Source organism: Scylla paramamosain, chromosome 9 (assembly GCF_035594125.1).
Source record: "Scylla paramamosain isolate STU-SP2022 chromosome 9, ASM3559412v1, whole genome shotgun sequence".
Classification (NCBI taxonomy): domain Eukaryota; kingdom Metazoa; phylum Arthropoda; class Malacostraca; order Decapoda; family Portunidae; genus Scylla; species Scylla paramamosain.
Window position 1 is genome coordinate 24,515,001 of NC_087159.1, and position 17,500 is coordinate 24,532,500.

The 17,500-nt window shown below is 42.3% G+C and overlaps 1 protein-coding gene across 4 annotated transcripts; it reads right to left on the bottom strand.

Annotated features, from left to right (window-relative positions):
* Positions 1 to 392: 392 nt before the first annotated feature.
* On the bottom strand, positions 393 to 10,497 carry LOC135103733 (M-phase inducer phosphatase-like). Of its 4 annotated transcripts, none has more exons than XM_064010406.1 (7): positions 10,302 to 10,497; positions 4,275 to 4,512; positions 3,603 to 3,823; positions 3,329 to 3,459; positions 2,762 to 3,221; positions 2,274 to 2,574; positions 393 to 2,113 (listed from the first exon to the last, which is right to left on the bottom strand). In XM_064010406.1, exons 2-7 carry the CDS (start codon positions 4,486 to 4,488, stop codon positions 1,488 to 1,490), a joined length of 1,953 nt encoding a protein of 650 aa, XP_063866476.1. In that variant the 5' UTR covers positions 4,489 to 4,512; positions 10,302 to 10,497; the 3' UTR covers positions 393 to 1,487. The 4 variants fall into 4 exon arrangements, with proteins under 4 accessions (XP_063866476.1, XP_063866474.1, XP_063866475.1 ...); XM_064010404.1 differs by lacking the exon at positions 10,302 to 10,497 and adding an exon at positions 8,616 to 8,702; XM_064010405.1 differs by lacking the exon at positions 10,302 to 10,497 and adding an exon at positions 5,124 to 5,349.
* Positions 10,498 to 17,500: the final 7,003 nt, after the last annotated feature.

Consider the following 17,500-nt stretch of genomic DNA (forward strand, 5'->3'; position numbering starts at 1 on the left):
AAGTAATATTTCAAAATAGTAATACTGTGAGAATGAAATGGTATTAGTGAGCAGCGTTCCTCCTCAACTCTCGGTGCTTTCATGAGACAGGATCGCACGTGAGGCTGCGGGTGGTGACCGCATGGGCAGGTTATCTCTCCTCTCCCCAGATGTCCCTTCCCACAAACATCTGTGGTGCTTCCCTTGGACCACTACCATTCCACCCTTTCAATTATTACCGCGTACTCTGTGAGTCCCCTTCAGGGAGAAACTTCAAACGTTCCTAAAGTAGATGTTACATTTATTCTATTTGCCAACTCACGAGCATTCCAGGATCCCGCTTGACCATTCAGGGGCGCGCGGAACCCTCAATTCCCATGCCGGTCACTAGAGGGTAATTATAAAACAAGAGCGACAGAAATTCCGTGTATTGCGGACAGACGGGACAAGGACAGGTTTTCACAAGACTTTTTTTTTTTGTACACTAACACAAAGACTAGAAAAGGGATGATATAAATTTTATTAATACTCCTAATTCCCAAAAAAAAGGTAACAATACTGAAAACATTTTTTTGTACACCCGATGCGAAAGAAAGAAAAGAAGAGGGAGTAGTCAACTTTACTTGGGGAAGTATATCATTTCTCTTTTGCCAAAAGTATCTAAGCTGAGGAAAGGTCTAACACGTGTGAGAAGTTATAAAACAACACTGAGAATCAAGATGCACGCTTACGGTCGTCATAAGGCTCTGACAATGTGGAACAGCAGTCGGTAATCTGAGATCACAGTGTTGGAGTCGCTAGCCGTACAGCAGAATTAAAAGTAACCTGACACACATACACTGAACACTTGTGGTGGTGTTTACTATTCACAAGATATAAAAATAGCTTGAGTGGCCAGTGACCTTCATTAAAATATGCAAGATTAATCACAGCAAACTTCCATTCCATTAAACATTCACAAGCTCCATGAAAGCTGAGGGAACGATGCCGGAAACTCACTTCACTTTATCTTGACTCATTTTCTCCTTTGCAACACAACACTACACACAGCAGTCAACAAGATCTTGCTATATAGCTCAATTATCACAGTTTTATTTGCTAGTTTCAAATGTTATAACAGAAAACTCGCAAGTTATATCATCACCGACTGAAGGAATGATGGAAACTGGCCTTTATGACAATAAAAACAAAGATAAAATTATTGATGATCACATGTAGATCAGATCAAAACATAAATAAAGGAAAACAAAGACAAAGGAAGAACAAAATCAACAAAGTTCTGCCCAGACAAGTCACACACCTAGGATGTGCATTGCTCACTATTTCAGGAAGATTAACATCCTTTGGCATTGGTAGACACTAAATCCTCACTGACATTACTGACTGAACCTGGACAAAACTCACCTGTACACAACAAAATAATAGATATATTGCACACACACTAAAGGATAACTAAAAAAAAAAAAGTAAATTAAGACATAAAACTTGTCCTACATTGGAGACGGTCATCATAAGCCAAGCCTCTTAAGCCCCGGGCGTGGTATTGCATTCCGGCTCTTGGCTTGCTTATTCTCAGCAGCCCAAGACTTGGACTTGCCCCTGAAGTGCCTGAGGTCCTCAGAGTGATTGGGATCCAGCATCCTGATGTAATCACTGGGTGTGCACAGGTCTGAGTACTTTTCATAGAAGGCCTTGTAGCCACCCTCCAGCAGGTACATCTCAGGAAAGTGAAGTGCTGGGTAGTGTTCCTTGTTGGCAGTGCGGTCAATCTCTCGCAGAAGGCGCTGAGTTTTGGGTCCCCTTTCGGCTGAGAATTCACAATGGAACACCATGATGTGTCGCAGCTCCTCCTCACCAGCAATGACAGGAGCTCCCTTCTGAGCCTTGAGGTGTTCACTCACCAACTCAGGCAAATGCCACATCTCTGCCCCGAGAATATGTCCACCCTCATACTCATAGGGATATCTGCAGTCTATGATGCGACAGGAGGCAACTTTACTCTTGTACTTTCCCCGAACAACATCAGCTAAAGTATCTACACTGATCGACTTGAGGTCTGGATGCTTCCCTCCCTCTAGGATGGGAAGCAACAACGGCCTAGAGAAGTCTCCTGTAAGATTCCCATCGTGTCCAGCTGAAAGGAAGAAAACATTGAAAATTCAATATCAAGATATATACATACTATAATTTCAATTTCTACAAGCTTGCTTCATTTGTCTCAAAAATAAATAAATAAATAAATAAATAAATGAATAAATAAGTACATAAACAAAAAAAATATCAAAAATACTTACAACTCTTGTTTAAAGCTTTCATTATGGAAACATGGCTCTCTGAGTGACAGCGATGAAACTTTGGCTTGGAATTCTGCTGGGAGGATGGGCTGGGTTCTGGGGCAGACACTTGCCTCAGTGTCATAAGGGGCTGACTCCTGCTCTGTGTAGTGGTTGGAGCGTTGGATGTGAGTGGAGAGAGCTGCTCACTGGGTACATCCAACTTTCGGCGTTTGGTGTCAGTGGTGCAGATGTCTGACGGGGGCTCTGGTCGCTTGAAGGAAGAAGTGTTCTCAGACTGGACAGATGCTGGCTTCAATACCTGTCAAAATAAACAAACAAATAAATAAACAAATGAGTAAATACATAAATACATAAAATCATACATAAAGTTAAATGTAGTCAATTAATGAGTCTCATAAATTTGGTGAATATAGTTAAAGACAAGAAAATATAATGACTCCTCTTTACAGATGCAATTACAAAGCAATTAAGACAAACGAACTAACCCGAGAGGAAGTAGGGGTTGTGTCAATCATGGAGAGACAGCGCCTGATGGAGGGGCGGGATGCAGCTTTGGGTGGTGGGGACGCCTTAGCTGGCACTATGGGGGCTACCAACAAGTTTGAGAAACCCAGTGGCTTATCATCTTGGGGTGCAACTTCATTCATGAGATCCATCAGGATGGCATCATCCTCTTCACCCTTGGTGAGTGAGGAAAACTTTTTGAATGGTCTTCCACCTTCAGTAGAAGCATCTGTAGGGGCTTCCTGTGTGGTGGTTACTGTGGTAATGGTTGTGGTAGCGGTTGTAGTGGTAACAGCAGTAGCATTAGAACCTGCTGTTGATGACAATGTGGTAGAGGTGACTACAGTAACTGGCTTCACTGGAGAGACTGCCAATTGTGTTTTGGCTGGAGACAGATCAAGGTTGAGCTTGCGTGGCGCACAGCTGATTGGAACACTGAAACTAAAATGGAAATTGTCAGTATCATCCTGCTTGTTATTACCATAAGTTATAACAAAGCTGAAGTTAATATTTTGATGAGCAGGACAGAGTTACCTGCTGACACTCACCAGTCCTCATCCACCTTTTTGCCACTCTCAGAGTAGCCACTGTCTTGAGATGTTGTGTCAAAGTCGTCAGGGGGGGAAGGTTTCTGAGGGGAGGTAAACTGCCTTTTGGAAGGTGACACCATCTGAAGATTCTGAAACATAAAAAAAAATAAAATAAAAATAAAAAAAATAAAATAAAATAGAAAAAATGTATCCAGGGAAACTTTGATGTTTATTCATTTTTGTGTTACTTCTAATAATTGTAAGAGTTGTGTTTAAAGGAATTCATGCACACCTTCTTAAGGGGACTAAAATCCAGGCTCCTATTCACTGTGTTCTGAACCTCCTGTAGGGGGCTGGCACGACTGCGGGGTGGAAGACGGGACGGAGAATAGTAAGGAGAGGGAAAGTTTTCCTTGTTGCGTGAGGATGTAATGGTGTGTCTGCGAGGAGAGATGGACGGCTCCTCTATCAAGCTGGACCCGGAGTCAGAACTATGGTCGTCTGGTGGGGAACCTGCACATGGGAGAGTACATGAACAAAACCATAAAACCATGAACTGTACTTCAATGTAATCTGATTGTCATTCTATCTTTCAGCTGTAAAAAAAATACGTATTTTATTACAGTCCTAAATATATGGCATGTTATTCTACTAGTGTTGGCTTATAGATAAATAATATGTTGTATTTTGTTACCTGACAACAAAATTTTGTTTTGTTCGTTGTAGACTTTTACTGCGCCACTCAACTGCTACAATGCAAGTTTTTGTTGCTGCACTAAGAAAATTGTCTGAATACTCAGCTATGCAATTATATACTGGATTTTAAATCCAAATATAAGGAATTTATTATTTAGCAAAAGATAAATAAATAATTAAATACACATACATAAATAAAATGAAACTAAATAAAATAAAACCAAGCAATAACCTATTAAGCCATTCCTGGCGCCAGATGTCTACTCACTGATGGAAAGCTGAACAGAGTCGTTGAGGCAGGACTGAGGTGTGTCAGACAAGTTGGAAGAGAGTGAGAGCCGCCTGCGCGGAGTGTTGTTGAGGGAGGTGCCGTGCAGGGACAGGGCCAGGTTGGACATGGGGGATAGGTCACCGCTGCTGAACTGCGGTGAGTCGCACTGCCCGCCCCGCAGCACACTCCGGTACAAGTCTCGGGCACTCATGTTATCACTGATTTCTTCTTTACTCTAGGGAAAGAAAAGCGATCTTAGTAAGTTTTAGCAAGAAACAAACTCACTGCTGGCGATCATACGCGACACAAACACACGCACGCAGACGTGAGTTTGACTTTCGGCAAGGCACATCCCACTGACTTCAAGACCAAGCTGCCTTGACTTGAAATATATGGAGAAATTTAATATTTTCACCAGACAAAATCGTTTGGAAGTGGTTGAGTTTCCTTGACAAGCGATTTCTCAGGAGAAAAAACATAAACTCAATACCCATCACAACCAACGAATCAGTTTTGTCTGAACCATTTGTGAAGGGAACACAGCCTTCCTCACTCCCCGCCCCCTCCCTCAGCCTGTGTACACTTCTAGGTACTGGCAGGGCCTCATCACACACCCTCACCACCACACACTACAGGCCTCTCACCACAACAGTGAGGGGCAACGTTGTGATGGGTGCCTGCTTGTCACTGTCTGGCCACACTCGCAGCTCGCTCTGCCCTGGTTGTGACCCCCTCATCTACACATTCACGTCACTGTCAGTATTTACTTCAAACACTCTTCTCACGTTCATATTCATTTGTTCCTTCGTGTTTCCAAAATAACCAGAAAGCATCGCTTCTATTTACCTGAATTGATTAATTTCCACACGTTGCACCGAAAAGTTTTTTTTTTTTTTTAATCACTGGGTAATAATTTCAATTTTCAACACTTCCACTATAACCTCATGATGAAAGAAAAAGTATATTCCTCAAATAGTTGAGGGGGGAAAAGACGAGTTAAAGAGGGAGAGTATGACCATCCCCCCTCGGAGCACAGCAGCGACTGACCTGCCCCTGTGCGCCTCGAATCTGCCGCCTCGCGCCGCCATAACCCCTGGCGCGTTTTGGCAACGAGATACAAAATTAGAATTGCCATTCTCTCCATACACACTCTCATATTTTCAACCCAAACAACAATAAAAAGATATTTAAATAATTTATTAAACTAAAATTATAAAATAAATTTTATTTACTACAGGGGATATGCCAAACAAGTTAAAAACAATTTGTGGCGAAAGAAAGTAGGAGTCGTCTGCTGAATTCATGCGTTCTAGCAAAGCGAGAATAACTTTCTCACACACACACACACACACACACACACACACACACATATATATATATATATATATATATATATATATATATATATATATATATATATATATATATATATATATATATATATATATATATATATATATCATAAACTTCCTTGACAAGACATCACTGTGCGGATCTAAATAACACTTAAATGCGTTCGTATCTGCGCTATTGGGATGTAAATATTGGATAAATTTCGATTAGCCTCAGTTGTGTCTCGAGAGGAGAGAAGTGGATGTTTCCTGCCGGTGGGAGAATCACAATTTCAATGAGAACGGTTCTTAACTTTCATGTATAATACACATTATAATAAAACTACTTCCGCGGTTCATTGTGCACATCGTACTCAATATTCATTCCATGTAAGCTGAAGAAACGATTAAGTACTAACAAAATCGCTAAAGAGAAAATACAGCCGGTGAGGCAGAGCAAAGAGAAACAGTCCACCGCCGCGATGCTTCCTCCCGTCTGACGCGATCACGGTCTTTTTTTTACTCAGCCTGCGCAGACCTACTCATCAGCAGTGTTAGGCAGTTAGCAGTTAGTGCTAGGCCTGTATCAAGCACCAGAGAGAGAGAGAGAGAGAGAGAGAGAGAGAGAGTTTTCCATGTGTATCTGCTTTGACTGTGTATTGTGTACAATATATACAACACACATAGTGTGTGTGTATGTAATATATATTGACAATAATATATATATATATATATATATATATATATATATATATATATATATATATATATATATATATATATATATATATATATATATATATATATATATATATATATATATATATATATATATATATATATATATATATATTCACATTCTCTCAGTTGAGTTCAATTGATATTATTGACAATACTGATTACACTAGCAATATCTACAAGCTTACATAATCATGGCAGGAACACATTGATTGCATTTTTACAGGCTCCTTATATTTTAACTTACTAAAGTATATACATAGTAATCCATGATTAGTTGATTACACCTATAAGCATATACATATACTTACACATATTAGGTGTAAGTATATGTATGTATATGTCTTAATGTGTGTAATCAACTACTTATACATAATGTGAAAATATACTTATGTCTGTGTTTATGTGTAATCAGCCAGTCATGGATTATTATGTATATACTTTAATAAGTTGGAATATTTGGGGACTAAAAATATCATCAATAATGGGCCCTGCCATGATATATATATATATATATATATATATATATATATATATATATATATATATATATATATATATATATATATATATATATATATATATATATATATATATATATATATATATATATATATATATATATATATATATATATCAAAAAATAGAAATGATAAACCAAGACAGGCAGGCAGTGGACGTAGAAAAATTCCGTCGCAATCCAAGGGGCAAAAGTCTACGGAGGTTGCACCCCCCCACACACACACACACACATTATATATATATATATATATATATATATATATATATATATATATATATATATATATATATATATATATATATATATATATATATATATATATATATATATATATATATATATATATATATATATATATATATATATATATATATATATATATATATATATATATATATATAAAGTGTAATGCATGTAACATCCACATCCATAGTAAATGTAAAATACCTTCCTCATGCGCACTTTTTTTTTTTTAATGACAATATGAGAACCTCTCATATGTATCCTTATGGAGAATGTTACAACATCGGTGCAGAGTGACAAAGGGAGTTGAAGCTGGCCAGGCAACGCAGCGCGGGGTCCAGGTGGCTTTGCTTCTATTGACTCTTCAAAAAGTGCACAATCACTTTTTCGCTCTACTTTTATTTAGTTTCTGTAATTATTTATTTATTTTATTTACGTACTTTTTGTAGGTGCAAATTTAATTCTCTAAAATGTTCATGATAATTTTTGCCACGTTTATATGCTCAAGCGAATCTGAGTCCAGTGCGTACTCTTCAGTCTATAATCACTGCAAAGGGGAAGATTGGCGGTGCCGTTTTGTAAAAAAAAAAAAAAAAAAAAAAAAGGACCAGGAGTCACTTGTCACGACCCTAAACAGGTTATTTCCAACCACAGTGATTTCTTTGCCATCAAGCGGTACAGAGAAATAGGAATCAGAAGAAGAAAGAAAGAAAAGGAAGACGATTTAGTGTCTACAGCCTAAAACAGACCTAATTTCATAATATTATTCTCAGTATTGTTGCGGAGGTCCTTGATTTACTTGATACAATCAGATGAAGTATTGAACCATGTCGGCAAAGATTTCACTCAAGACACACACAGTTACCACTATGTCACTGAATGAAAAAACGATGTCGACACACACACACACACACACACACACACACCTGCCTGTGTCTGAACCTAAGCTGTTGGTGGTGAATTGATCTACTTACTGATCCTGAGTCGCGTATTTTACAATATTACATGCAACTCATTCAAATTGAAAAGATATACCTCACAATATCGCCAGATAGCCGGCCAGGTCACTATTAAGAATTTGAATGAAAGATAGCCTCTTTTGTCCTCGAGACCCACTGAATCAGACAATTGAAGATATGTATAAATATTATTGGCCTTTAACTTCTTACAGCTTCACTTATGCTCTGACTTCCTATCACACACACACAAATCTTTTACCAAGCTCTCCAGCACACTCCACTAAAAACTATCCCACACGATGCATCCACCCGTACACGTCCACGTAAATTTACTCATATCCGCATAGCCACAGAAACACACACACACCTGCATAATCACAGGCACATAGCTTCCACACCACCCCCAACAATCGTATCCACACCAGGACGCCGGCCACCAAGCTTTTTGCCCACCACCATAGTAACAAAAGCCTACTCCTGCTCTTCCACGCAGCCTTGCCTCCTCCTGACGCTGCACAACGCCTTAGTATAATCTCATACTCACTGTAAACTCCCCTCGCCGGGTTATGAAAGGCGTAGAATTTGGAGGAGGCGAAAAGAACCAGGTGCTACACATGGTGGTGAACTACACACAGGTGAACTACTGATAAAGTGACTGGCCCGCGCTAGTGACCTGGGCCGACTGAGGCTTGAGACCTTGAGGAGTGAGGTCAATCCCCCCAAGGAGGACGCCCCCCACCTCCCCAGCCTCCGTGTTGCCACCACTAACGGAGGAATATCACTACTGCTTCCTCAGTTTTACTTTTTAAATGTCCGCGCATATTCACTGAGGTCTTCGACTTTCGCCCCACCTTGTCGTACCGGCGTGGCAATATGAGTTAACCATCTGTTTATCACTGATTTATCATTTGTTTATTGTTTGCTTCCAAGAGTAGGCCTCTACTCATTTACTGTGAGTTGCTGCGGTGCTTGTTGCCACATCATCTGCCTCCTCATTGGTCACTTCAAGCCACAGTGGGTGCGTTACGAGATGAACAAAATAATGGAAGCTGCAAGAAGCCAGTAGACCTATACGTGGCAGTCATTGATATATATCTACATAAATATGTCCATCTATCATTCTTATTTATGAATCTGTCTTTTCTTCCATCTAAGCTTCCTAACGACTGCATCAACATCCGACAACTGAGTCAGTTTCAGTCCTCCACTAGAAACGGAATGTGGAAGGTCAGGACGCCTGCCAGCTGAGCTTACCAACAACTTGCCTACATCATGTGGTGACTGGTGTAGGACCTCGCCAGTAACATTAATATGTTCTGAAGAGAAATAGTTCAGATAAAGAATGTATTGTTCCCTCTATGATGGTTGTCACGTGCCCAGCTCATCATACCATTGTGTTTCCGGCCGCCAGGACCACCAAGACCCCTCCACTCCCTTCAGGAGACGATACTCGATGAATTTATATTTATTCTCACCTCCTGAATATTATCATGCCTGAATATTATCATGCCTGTCTTCACACCACACCTCACCACTCCACGAATATGACACACACACACACACACAGAGAGAGAGAGAGAGAGAGAGAGAGAGAGAGAGAGAGAGAGAGAGAGAGAGAGAGAGAGAGAGAGAGAGAGAGAGAGAGAGAGAGACTATTTCGAAGAACTCTATTTTACGGTAATAAAATACAAATAAAGCTGTCAGCAGCACGAATGAATGCCTATTATGCAATGGGAATAGTACCATTGAGTCGTAAATCCTGTGTTTTACCTATTTCATTACATGGCGGAAAGAAATGTAATTGAATTATATTATATTATCTTCATTTATATATTATTCGTCATTTTAGCAGGATCTGAAGCATCGGTAGTATTATGTGTAGAATGATCCAATCACGGTGGTCAAGTGGTCGGCGTGAACAAGCACTGAAGCGTCCTACCTTCGCCCAAAATCCGCCGCCCCACACTGAGTGACAGTTCTAAACCAAATCTAATTCCGTATAACAACCTCCTAATTTTACTGCTTAATCACACAGAGTAGAAGGCTTGTATATTATCGAATTAACTGGATACAAGCAAAGTTAGGAGCTTATCAGATGGCGTAAATCGTGCAAATGTGTTGAGTGTTCAGGTGACGAGTTACCATCCAGCAGCATTCTGTGGTATTCTTGCTCCCTGACTTGCAATGTGTTAAGTTTCACCGAGGTGGAGTCAACACATTCATCCCTTACCGTTCAGTATCCATTTTTCGTCTCCATCCATGAGTTTTGTCTGTCCTTGTCGTGCATTTTTCTCTCTTGAAAGTAACAGTGCAAGTAAAACTAACGTAACAATGGTAACAATGGGGTAAGAACATTAAAAGAAAAAAAATTGTACAACTTTTCAGAACAACACACTCCTCAGCAAATCCCGCCTGGCACTGTCTCGCGCTGCTGGTGGGCGTCAGTAGCAGCCCGAGAAACGACGTCACTCATTGAATCTTTGGCGAGCTGGTGATTCGAACTGCGTGCAAATGAGGTGATCGGTGCCGCTTGGTGTCATGGCTTCAACATGTTGTGAGGCATTGTGGCTCACAGTATTTTAGGAAGAGGGAGAGGCGAGCAAAATGGTTATCACGAAATTAATTTACATAAATACCAGCAAGTTAAAGCATGGAACAATGGTAAGTGTTTCATACATTTTATCTCTTCGAGCCTTCGTGCGTGACCTTGACGCTGGTGATTAACTTGACCGCCGCTCCCTGTCAAGTTATCATCATCTTATATTTTCTCATATCCACCTCATTACGACTTGTATTTCCACGCACTGGTTTCCATTCTACCCTCCCTTCCATCACCTCACTTGAACTCGTAGCTCTGTCACCACAGCAACTGGTGACGCCCGTCATTGTAAGTCGGCATGGAACTTTTTTGTCCTACTTTTGTAATTAGTAACTTACATAATCGTAAAAGCTAGATACTATCGAGTATAAACTCGTAAGGGGTGAATGCTGCTATATTTGTAATTAGCAACTCCTATAATAATCATAAAAGAAAATAAGATATTGTCGAGTATAATATCACATCAGTAACTCACAAAGTCGTAGGGGTGAATGATCCTCGCAGGTTGTAAAATATAAAGGGAAAGGTTTATTTAATAATATGACCCAACACTCCCTCCACTTCCTCATCCAGGTCAGGTCAGGTCAGGTGGTGGTGGTGGTGGTGCTGGTGCTCGAAGAGGAGAGGGATTAAATGGCTAGAAATGCTGGACACTGCACCTGAGGGTTGTTGAAGAGTAGTTATCATTAGTTTACTCCGGTTCCTACATACTCTCTCACTCTCTCTCTCTCTCTCTCTCTCTCTCTCTCTCTCTCTCTCTCTCTCTCTCTCTGTGTATATATGTATGATGTGATGTGATGTGTCTACATCTTCTAGTCATGACTATTTTGTTTAATGTGAACTTCACGGCATCCTTAGTGCCACCTCTCCCTTCTTCATTGCTGGTCTTCATCATCAACATGAGAGAGAGAGAGAGAGAGAGAGAGAGAGAGAGAGAGAGAGAGAGAGAGAGAGAGAGAGAGAGAGAGAGAGAGAGAGAGAGAGAAACTTGTGTATATAACACCATTTCTTTGGCAGTATGCTCTTGCTGACAATTCGTGGCGCTGCGGGACCCATACCAGCAGGCTACGTGGTGACGCGCCGTTTCCTCCATTTCATTACGTGAAAAGTTTTGACGACAGTGAGGTGACGTAATGACCCGATGACGTAATGGGCAGTGTGAGTTAGTCAAGTTCAAGTTCCGAACGACTTCGAAGCAAGGAGCCGCAGCAATGTGACTCACTCCCCAGCCAGTGTCGCTGAGAATGTTTTGTGGTGAACTTGTGTTTTGTACTTTCCTAAACTTTTTTTTCTTCACGCTTGTTGGTCAGGATAAACATGACATCCAAAGCTTTTCGTGGCACCTATTCCCGGCAGGTGTGGTGAGTAAGTAGTGGGTGTATGCGGACGAGTATGTGACTGATGTGCAGTGAAAGATAGGCCACTTTGGTGACGCCGCAGGGCCAGGAAATGATATTGTTGCTAGACCATCATACTCATATGTGATACCAGTTCACTGTACCCGCTTTGCATTTTATATAACTGTATACATTATTAAGGGAAACGAAAGATGATCCAATTAAGGCCTTGTAATTCGAAAATCCGTTTAAGTGATGGTGACGTGCATACTTACGTATAAGGGGAGTACCATGCCCGTTTCCCTTCTCAACCTCGGACATCGTGTTATAAATGTGCTAGATTTATTCATTCATTTATCTATCTATTTTTTTTTTATTTATTTTATCTTTATACAACCAATCACATACCAAGATCCCAACATACATACGTTAGCAGTTTCACGCTCGCCCTTATCAATACCTCTGCTGCTCTAACCCTCCCCTTCCACTCCCCCCCTGCCAACAGGTCCCTGCACCACCCCTTCACCTGCCAAGGCGTCATTACTGCCTCATCTCCTACCTGCACTTGATTATTTCGTTAGAACATCGCTAAGGTTTGATATTTGCTCGTGTGTGTGTGTGTGTGTGTGTGTGTTGTTCGGAATGATTGCTCTTCATCTACAACAAAAGTAAATAAATAGAAAATTAATAGAAAAAAATAAATAAAATAAACAAATAAATTATTAATGATCGAGCAATTAAATACACGAAAATGGAAACCTGAATGAAAAAAAGGCACATAAATAAAAAACTAATAAAGATAAAACCTATAGAATAGGTTACTTACAAGACTTTTTACTTGAGCCGGAGAGAGTGTGCAAGACATGCGATGTGGCCCTGCAACTAAGGAAGTCTGGGCCCCTGGGGTGGGAGGCATGCGTGTCCTGGGCCAGTGTCTCCTAGCCTGGGGTACTGAAGAAATTTTTAAGGTTTAGGGGGTAATGGTAAATGCTGCAGGGTCAGGTCTCCTTGCAAGGGACACAAAAATATCTAATGGGTTCTTTATAACGAGGGTACCTACATAATATCTGATAAACGTTAACCTTATTCTCAACTGAGTTATGTATTTTAGCATGCCGATGGAAAACACTTAAGGTGCGTCTCTAAACTTTGCGGTACATGTTATGGGATGCTGGACTGATTATAGGTCTGACTACAAGGGGTGCTGAGGTTGGAAAATTTTAAGAAATGTAGCTTTAGACTCTAGAGCCTCACTACACATCACAGAGCTCCGCGACGCGCACGAAATCAAGGACAGGGGTGATGGTAGCATGTGGATCATTGTCCACTCCACGATGATAGAACTCGAGACGCTCTCTGACTAGTCTCCATTCTAATTTCTTGTTCCACCACCACCACTGCTGCTGTTGCTGCTGCTGCTGCTGACGCTGCCGCTGCTGCTGCCGCCGCTACTGCTGCTGCTGCTACTACTACTACTGCTGCTACTACTACTACTACTACTACTACTACTACTACTACTACTACTCCTGCCGCTGCAGTTGCTGTAGGGAATAATAACAATATGTATGTACAGTTGAATAACAGACAAAGTGTGTGTGTGTGTGTGTGTGTGTGTGTGTGTGTGTGTGTCCCGGATGCATGGTCACCAAGCGTAACTTACCTGATCAAGAGAAAGGAGGAGGAGGAGATTTGGAGAGGTAAGCCATCTCTTCTCAAGTCTCTCTCTCTCTCTCTCTCTCTCTCTCTCTCTCTCTCTCTCTCTCTCTCTCTCTCTCTCTCTCTCTCTCTCTCTCTCTCTCTCTCTCTCTCTCTCTCTCTCTCTCTCTCTCTCTCTCTCTCTCTCTCTCTCTCTCTCTCTCTCTCTCTCTCTCTCTCTCTGTGTGTGTGTGTGTGTGTGTGTGTGTGTGTGTGTGTCGTTCAAAACAGTGCCTGGCCTCACTCTCCCATCAGCCTCGCCACGCCTCCCGCAACGTGACCAGGAATGACGCACCACTCTGTCCTCTCTCCATATCTACGCCGCTTATCATCTCCGCTACCACTTCTCCCTCACGACTACCTGTACTTACATCCTCTGTGTGATGTCCACTTACTCCACTTCTCCCCTCTGGTGTGTATTTCTTGCATCTTGTTGCTTTGTATTTGTTATAACTTCGGGTAAAACTGAACTCATGTTTGTCTTCCTCCTCCTACTCCTCCTCCTCTTCCTCTTCATAAGCATCATAACGTGTTTTATTTCTTTGACATTTCTTTCTTTTTCCTCCTCTTCTCATTCCTCATCGTCACTATTCAGTTTCCAGCTTCTTATGCTATATTTTTAAGAGCCATCATGGGTTGTAATTATAACCTCTCTCTCTCTCTCTCTCTCTCTCTCTCTCTCTCTCTCTCTCTCTCTCTCTCTCTCTCTCTCTCTCTCTCTCTCTCTCTCTCTCTCTCTCTCTCTCTCTCTCTCTCTCTCTCTCTCTCTCTCTCTCTCTCTCTCTCTCTCTCTCTCTCTCTCTCTCTCTCTCTCTCTCTCTCTCTCTCTTAGATCCGTTCAACACACACACACACATACAGACAGACAGACAGAGAGAGAGAGAGAGAGAGAGAGAGAGAGAGAGAGAGAGAGAGAGAGAGAGAGAGAGAGAGTCCCCGCCCCGCCACCCTCGCCTCCTGCAATGTGACCGGCAGACGTGCATCTTGGTTCCTTCCATTGCTCAGCGCCTCCTCTTCACTTCTGCTCGCCTCTTCCAACTCGCGCCCGTCGTTCTTCCGATCCGCCACCATAACAACAAGGAATAAGCAAAGTACACAATACCCTTATGAATATTGCTGAGTATGACGATAAGCGGCATCTCGTCTCTCTCCCCTTGATTTGAAACGTTTCCACTCATAAAACGTTGCTGAATCACTAATAATGGTTTACGTACTGAAGCATGTATAACTTAATGCGAGTATAGAAACGATTCATTTTCAGTAATACGCATCTCTAACTCCAATGAAGAGTAGAAAATGCTCTCTGTATTAATGTAAACAAAAGATCAGCTGGTGAATAAAAAAAAAAAACTGTTGGGATGGCGTCTGGCAACTTCTGGCAACAGTGCATAGTAAACAAACCGACGGAGCCAAGAATAACCAGCCAGGGATTGCCATGAGCAACTTATAGGCATGCAATATATAAGACACACCAGCACGGTTATGTATGACTCGCCTTGTGTACTCAATGAGGAGAGACAGATGGCGGGGCAGGAGGAAAGGGCCATCGCGCGTCATACAAGGGAAGACGAGAAGAAAGGGTTAAGGGAAGGAAGGTAGCAAGTGCACGAGTTGGCCGTTACAAGTGTGGCGGTGCCTGGGGGCGAGGGAGGAGGAGATGGTGGTGGTGGGTGTTGGTGGAGGAGGACGATGAGGAGGAGTGGGAAGGAAGAGGAGGAGGAGGAAGCAAGATTAGCAGGCATGGAAGAGGAGGAGAGAACTGGGGAAGGATAAGTTAGATGACGAGGATGAGGTGGAAAAGGACGAGATGGATATGGATGATGTGGAAGAGAGTTTGGAAAATGAGGTGGTGGAGGGGAGTATTGGAGGAGGAGGAGGAGGAGGGGAAGGAAGGGAAGGGGGAGATAACTTTAGGAGGAGGAGGAGGATGATGTAACGAAGGGGAGAGATAGAGGGTAAGAAAACAGAATAGATAGACAAGGAGGAATAAGAAGGCTGGGAGTAAGAGGATGAGAGGTGGATGAGGTGGTGGAGAGCGGTAAGTAGGAGGGGAGGTGGATTCGATTTACACTTACCCAATTTTCTAATAAACGTGGACCAAACCTGAAAACCCAAGTAGTACCCGTGTGACCTCTCCTCTTTCCTGCATTACGTAATGACTGAAACACTACTGTCTTTATTATATCACCAGGTTCATATAGCCCAGCCAACACGACCTTGCCCATCAAAACAATGCATCGCGCCGGTACTCCACCGCCCTCACGTCCCTGGAGCAGCTTGTGGCTTGCCTGGCTGGAGGACCCCACTCACGATGCATGGTGTGTGTGTGTGTGTGTGTGTGTGTGTGTGGGTGAGGGGTGTGTGTGCCGATGTGCGTTGTGCCTTGATAAGCCGGCAACAGTTGAGCGCGGGAGGAATATAAGGAAGGAGGCAAGAGGGAGGGAGGGAGGGAGGGAGGGAGGGACATGGGGCGTTGATGGGGATAGGAGAGAGATAGGGAGGGAGTAGGAGAGGGATGGAGGGAGGGAGGGAGGGACATGGGGCGGTGATGGGGACAGGAGAGAGACAGGGAGGGAGTGGGAGAGGGATGGAGGGAGGGAAAGAGGGAGCCAATTGTTATGTACGTACAACCCACGCATGTCAGCAACGTTTTCTCCACTTAAGCCTCTCCTGACACTCCTCCTCCACTTTTATTCCACCAACTAGTCACACACACTCCGCCTTACACAAACTTCCACACAAATATAACCATCGGGATGTGGAGAAAAAGTATCAATAATCCTGCGGTTGGTGGTCGCTGCAACAACACAATCCACCCCCTCCCTCTCCCTCTCACTCCGCCACCACCGCCACCACCACCACCAGCTTGGGCACTCCGGCGCTTGGATTCAAACCCAATGTGTTATTGACCTCAAGGAACAAAGCCTCCTACGCCTCTTCTGTTGCTGGTTCTAGGCTGTGGCTTTAGCGGTGTGGAGGAGGCAGTAATGGTGGCAATGCTGGCGGTAATAACGGTGGAGGTGTGAAGGTGGTGGTGGTGGTGGTGGCAGCGAAAAAGACTGGTGGCTTTATTTAGTTTCACGCAGTCATCATGTGTGTGTATGTGTGTGTGTGTGTGAAATGCCTTGACTCTTGCCTACTCACGCCTCTCTCACTCTCCCTCTCACTCCACGTGGGGATCAGCACGTAATGCAGTGCTCTTCACCCTTTTGTATGAAGCTTCGGGTCACATTCGTAGGGGTCAATGTAGTCCAGATCAAAAAATGGATCACACACACACACTCTCTCTCTCTCTCTCTCTCTCTCTCTCTCTCTCTCTCTCTCTCTCTCTCTCTCTCTCTCTCTGATATAAAAACAATTATGCATGACCTTCAGACTGAAAAAAAAAAAACGGAACCTCAGTAGTTATGGAAACTTCGGAAACCCGGAAGAGAAGAAGCGTGAAAGTATTGAAGTCATTGATGACGAAAGGAGTCCCATTATAGAACGGACAAATGAGAAAATGCTTGTAAAGAAAGATGTCAATAAAACGATGTCGCTTATCTTATACTTCTCATAATAGTATTTAAACAGATTGATGTTGAAAACCCTTCGACTACAAAATAAGAGAGAGGAGTGTGGCAGGACACGCCTTGAGTGCAGCTTATGATAAATAGATCATAAACTACTACTGCTACTACTACTCCTACTACTACTACTACTACTACTACTACAAAAAAAATACTGCTATTACTACTACTTCTACTACTACTACTACTACTACTACTACTACTGCAGATAATAATAATAGTAATAATA

Bases quoted from the DNA above. Each gene is read 5' to 3' on its own strand.
- LOC135103733 (XM_064010403.1), bottom strand. From the start codon at position 5,014: ATGAGGGGGTCACAACCAGGGCAGAGCGAGCTGCGAGTGTGGCCAGAC. The intron at 4,513-4,921 runs GTGAGAGGCCTG...TTCTTTCCCTAG, and splicing joins CGTTGCCCCTCACTGTTGTG to AGTAAAGAAGAAATCAGTGA. The intron at 3,460-3,602 runs GTGTGCATGAAT...TTTATGTTTCAG, and splicing joins ATTTTAGTCCCCTTAAGAAG to AATCTTCAGATGGTGTCACC.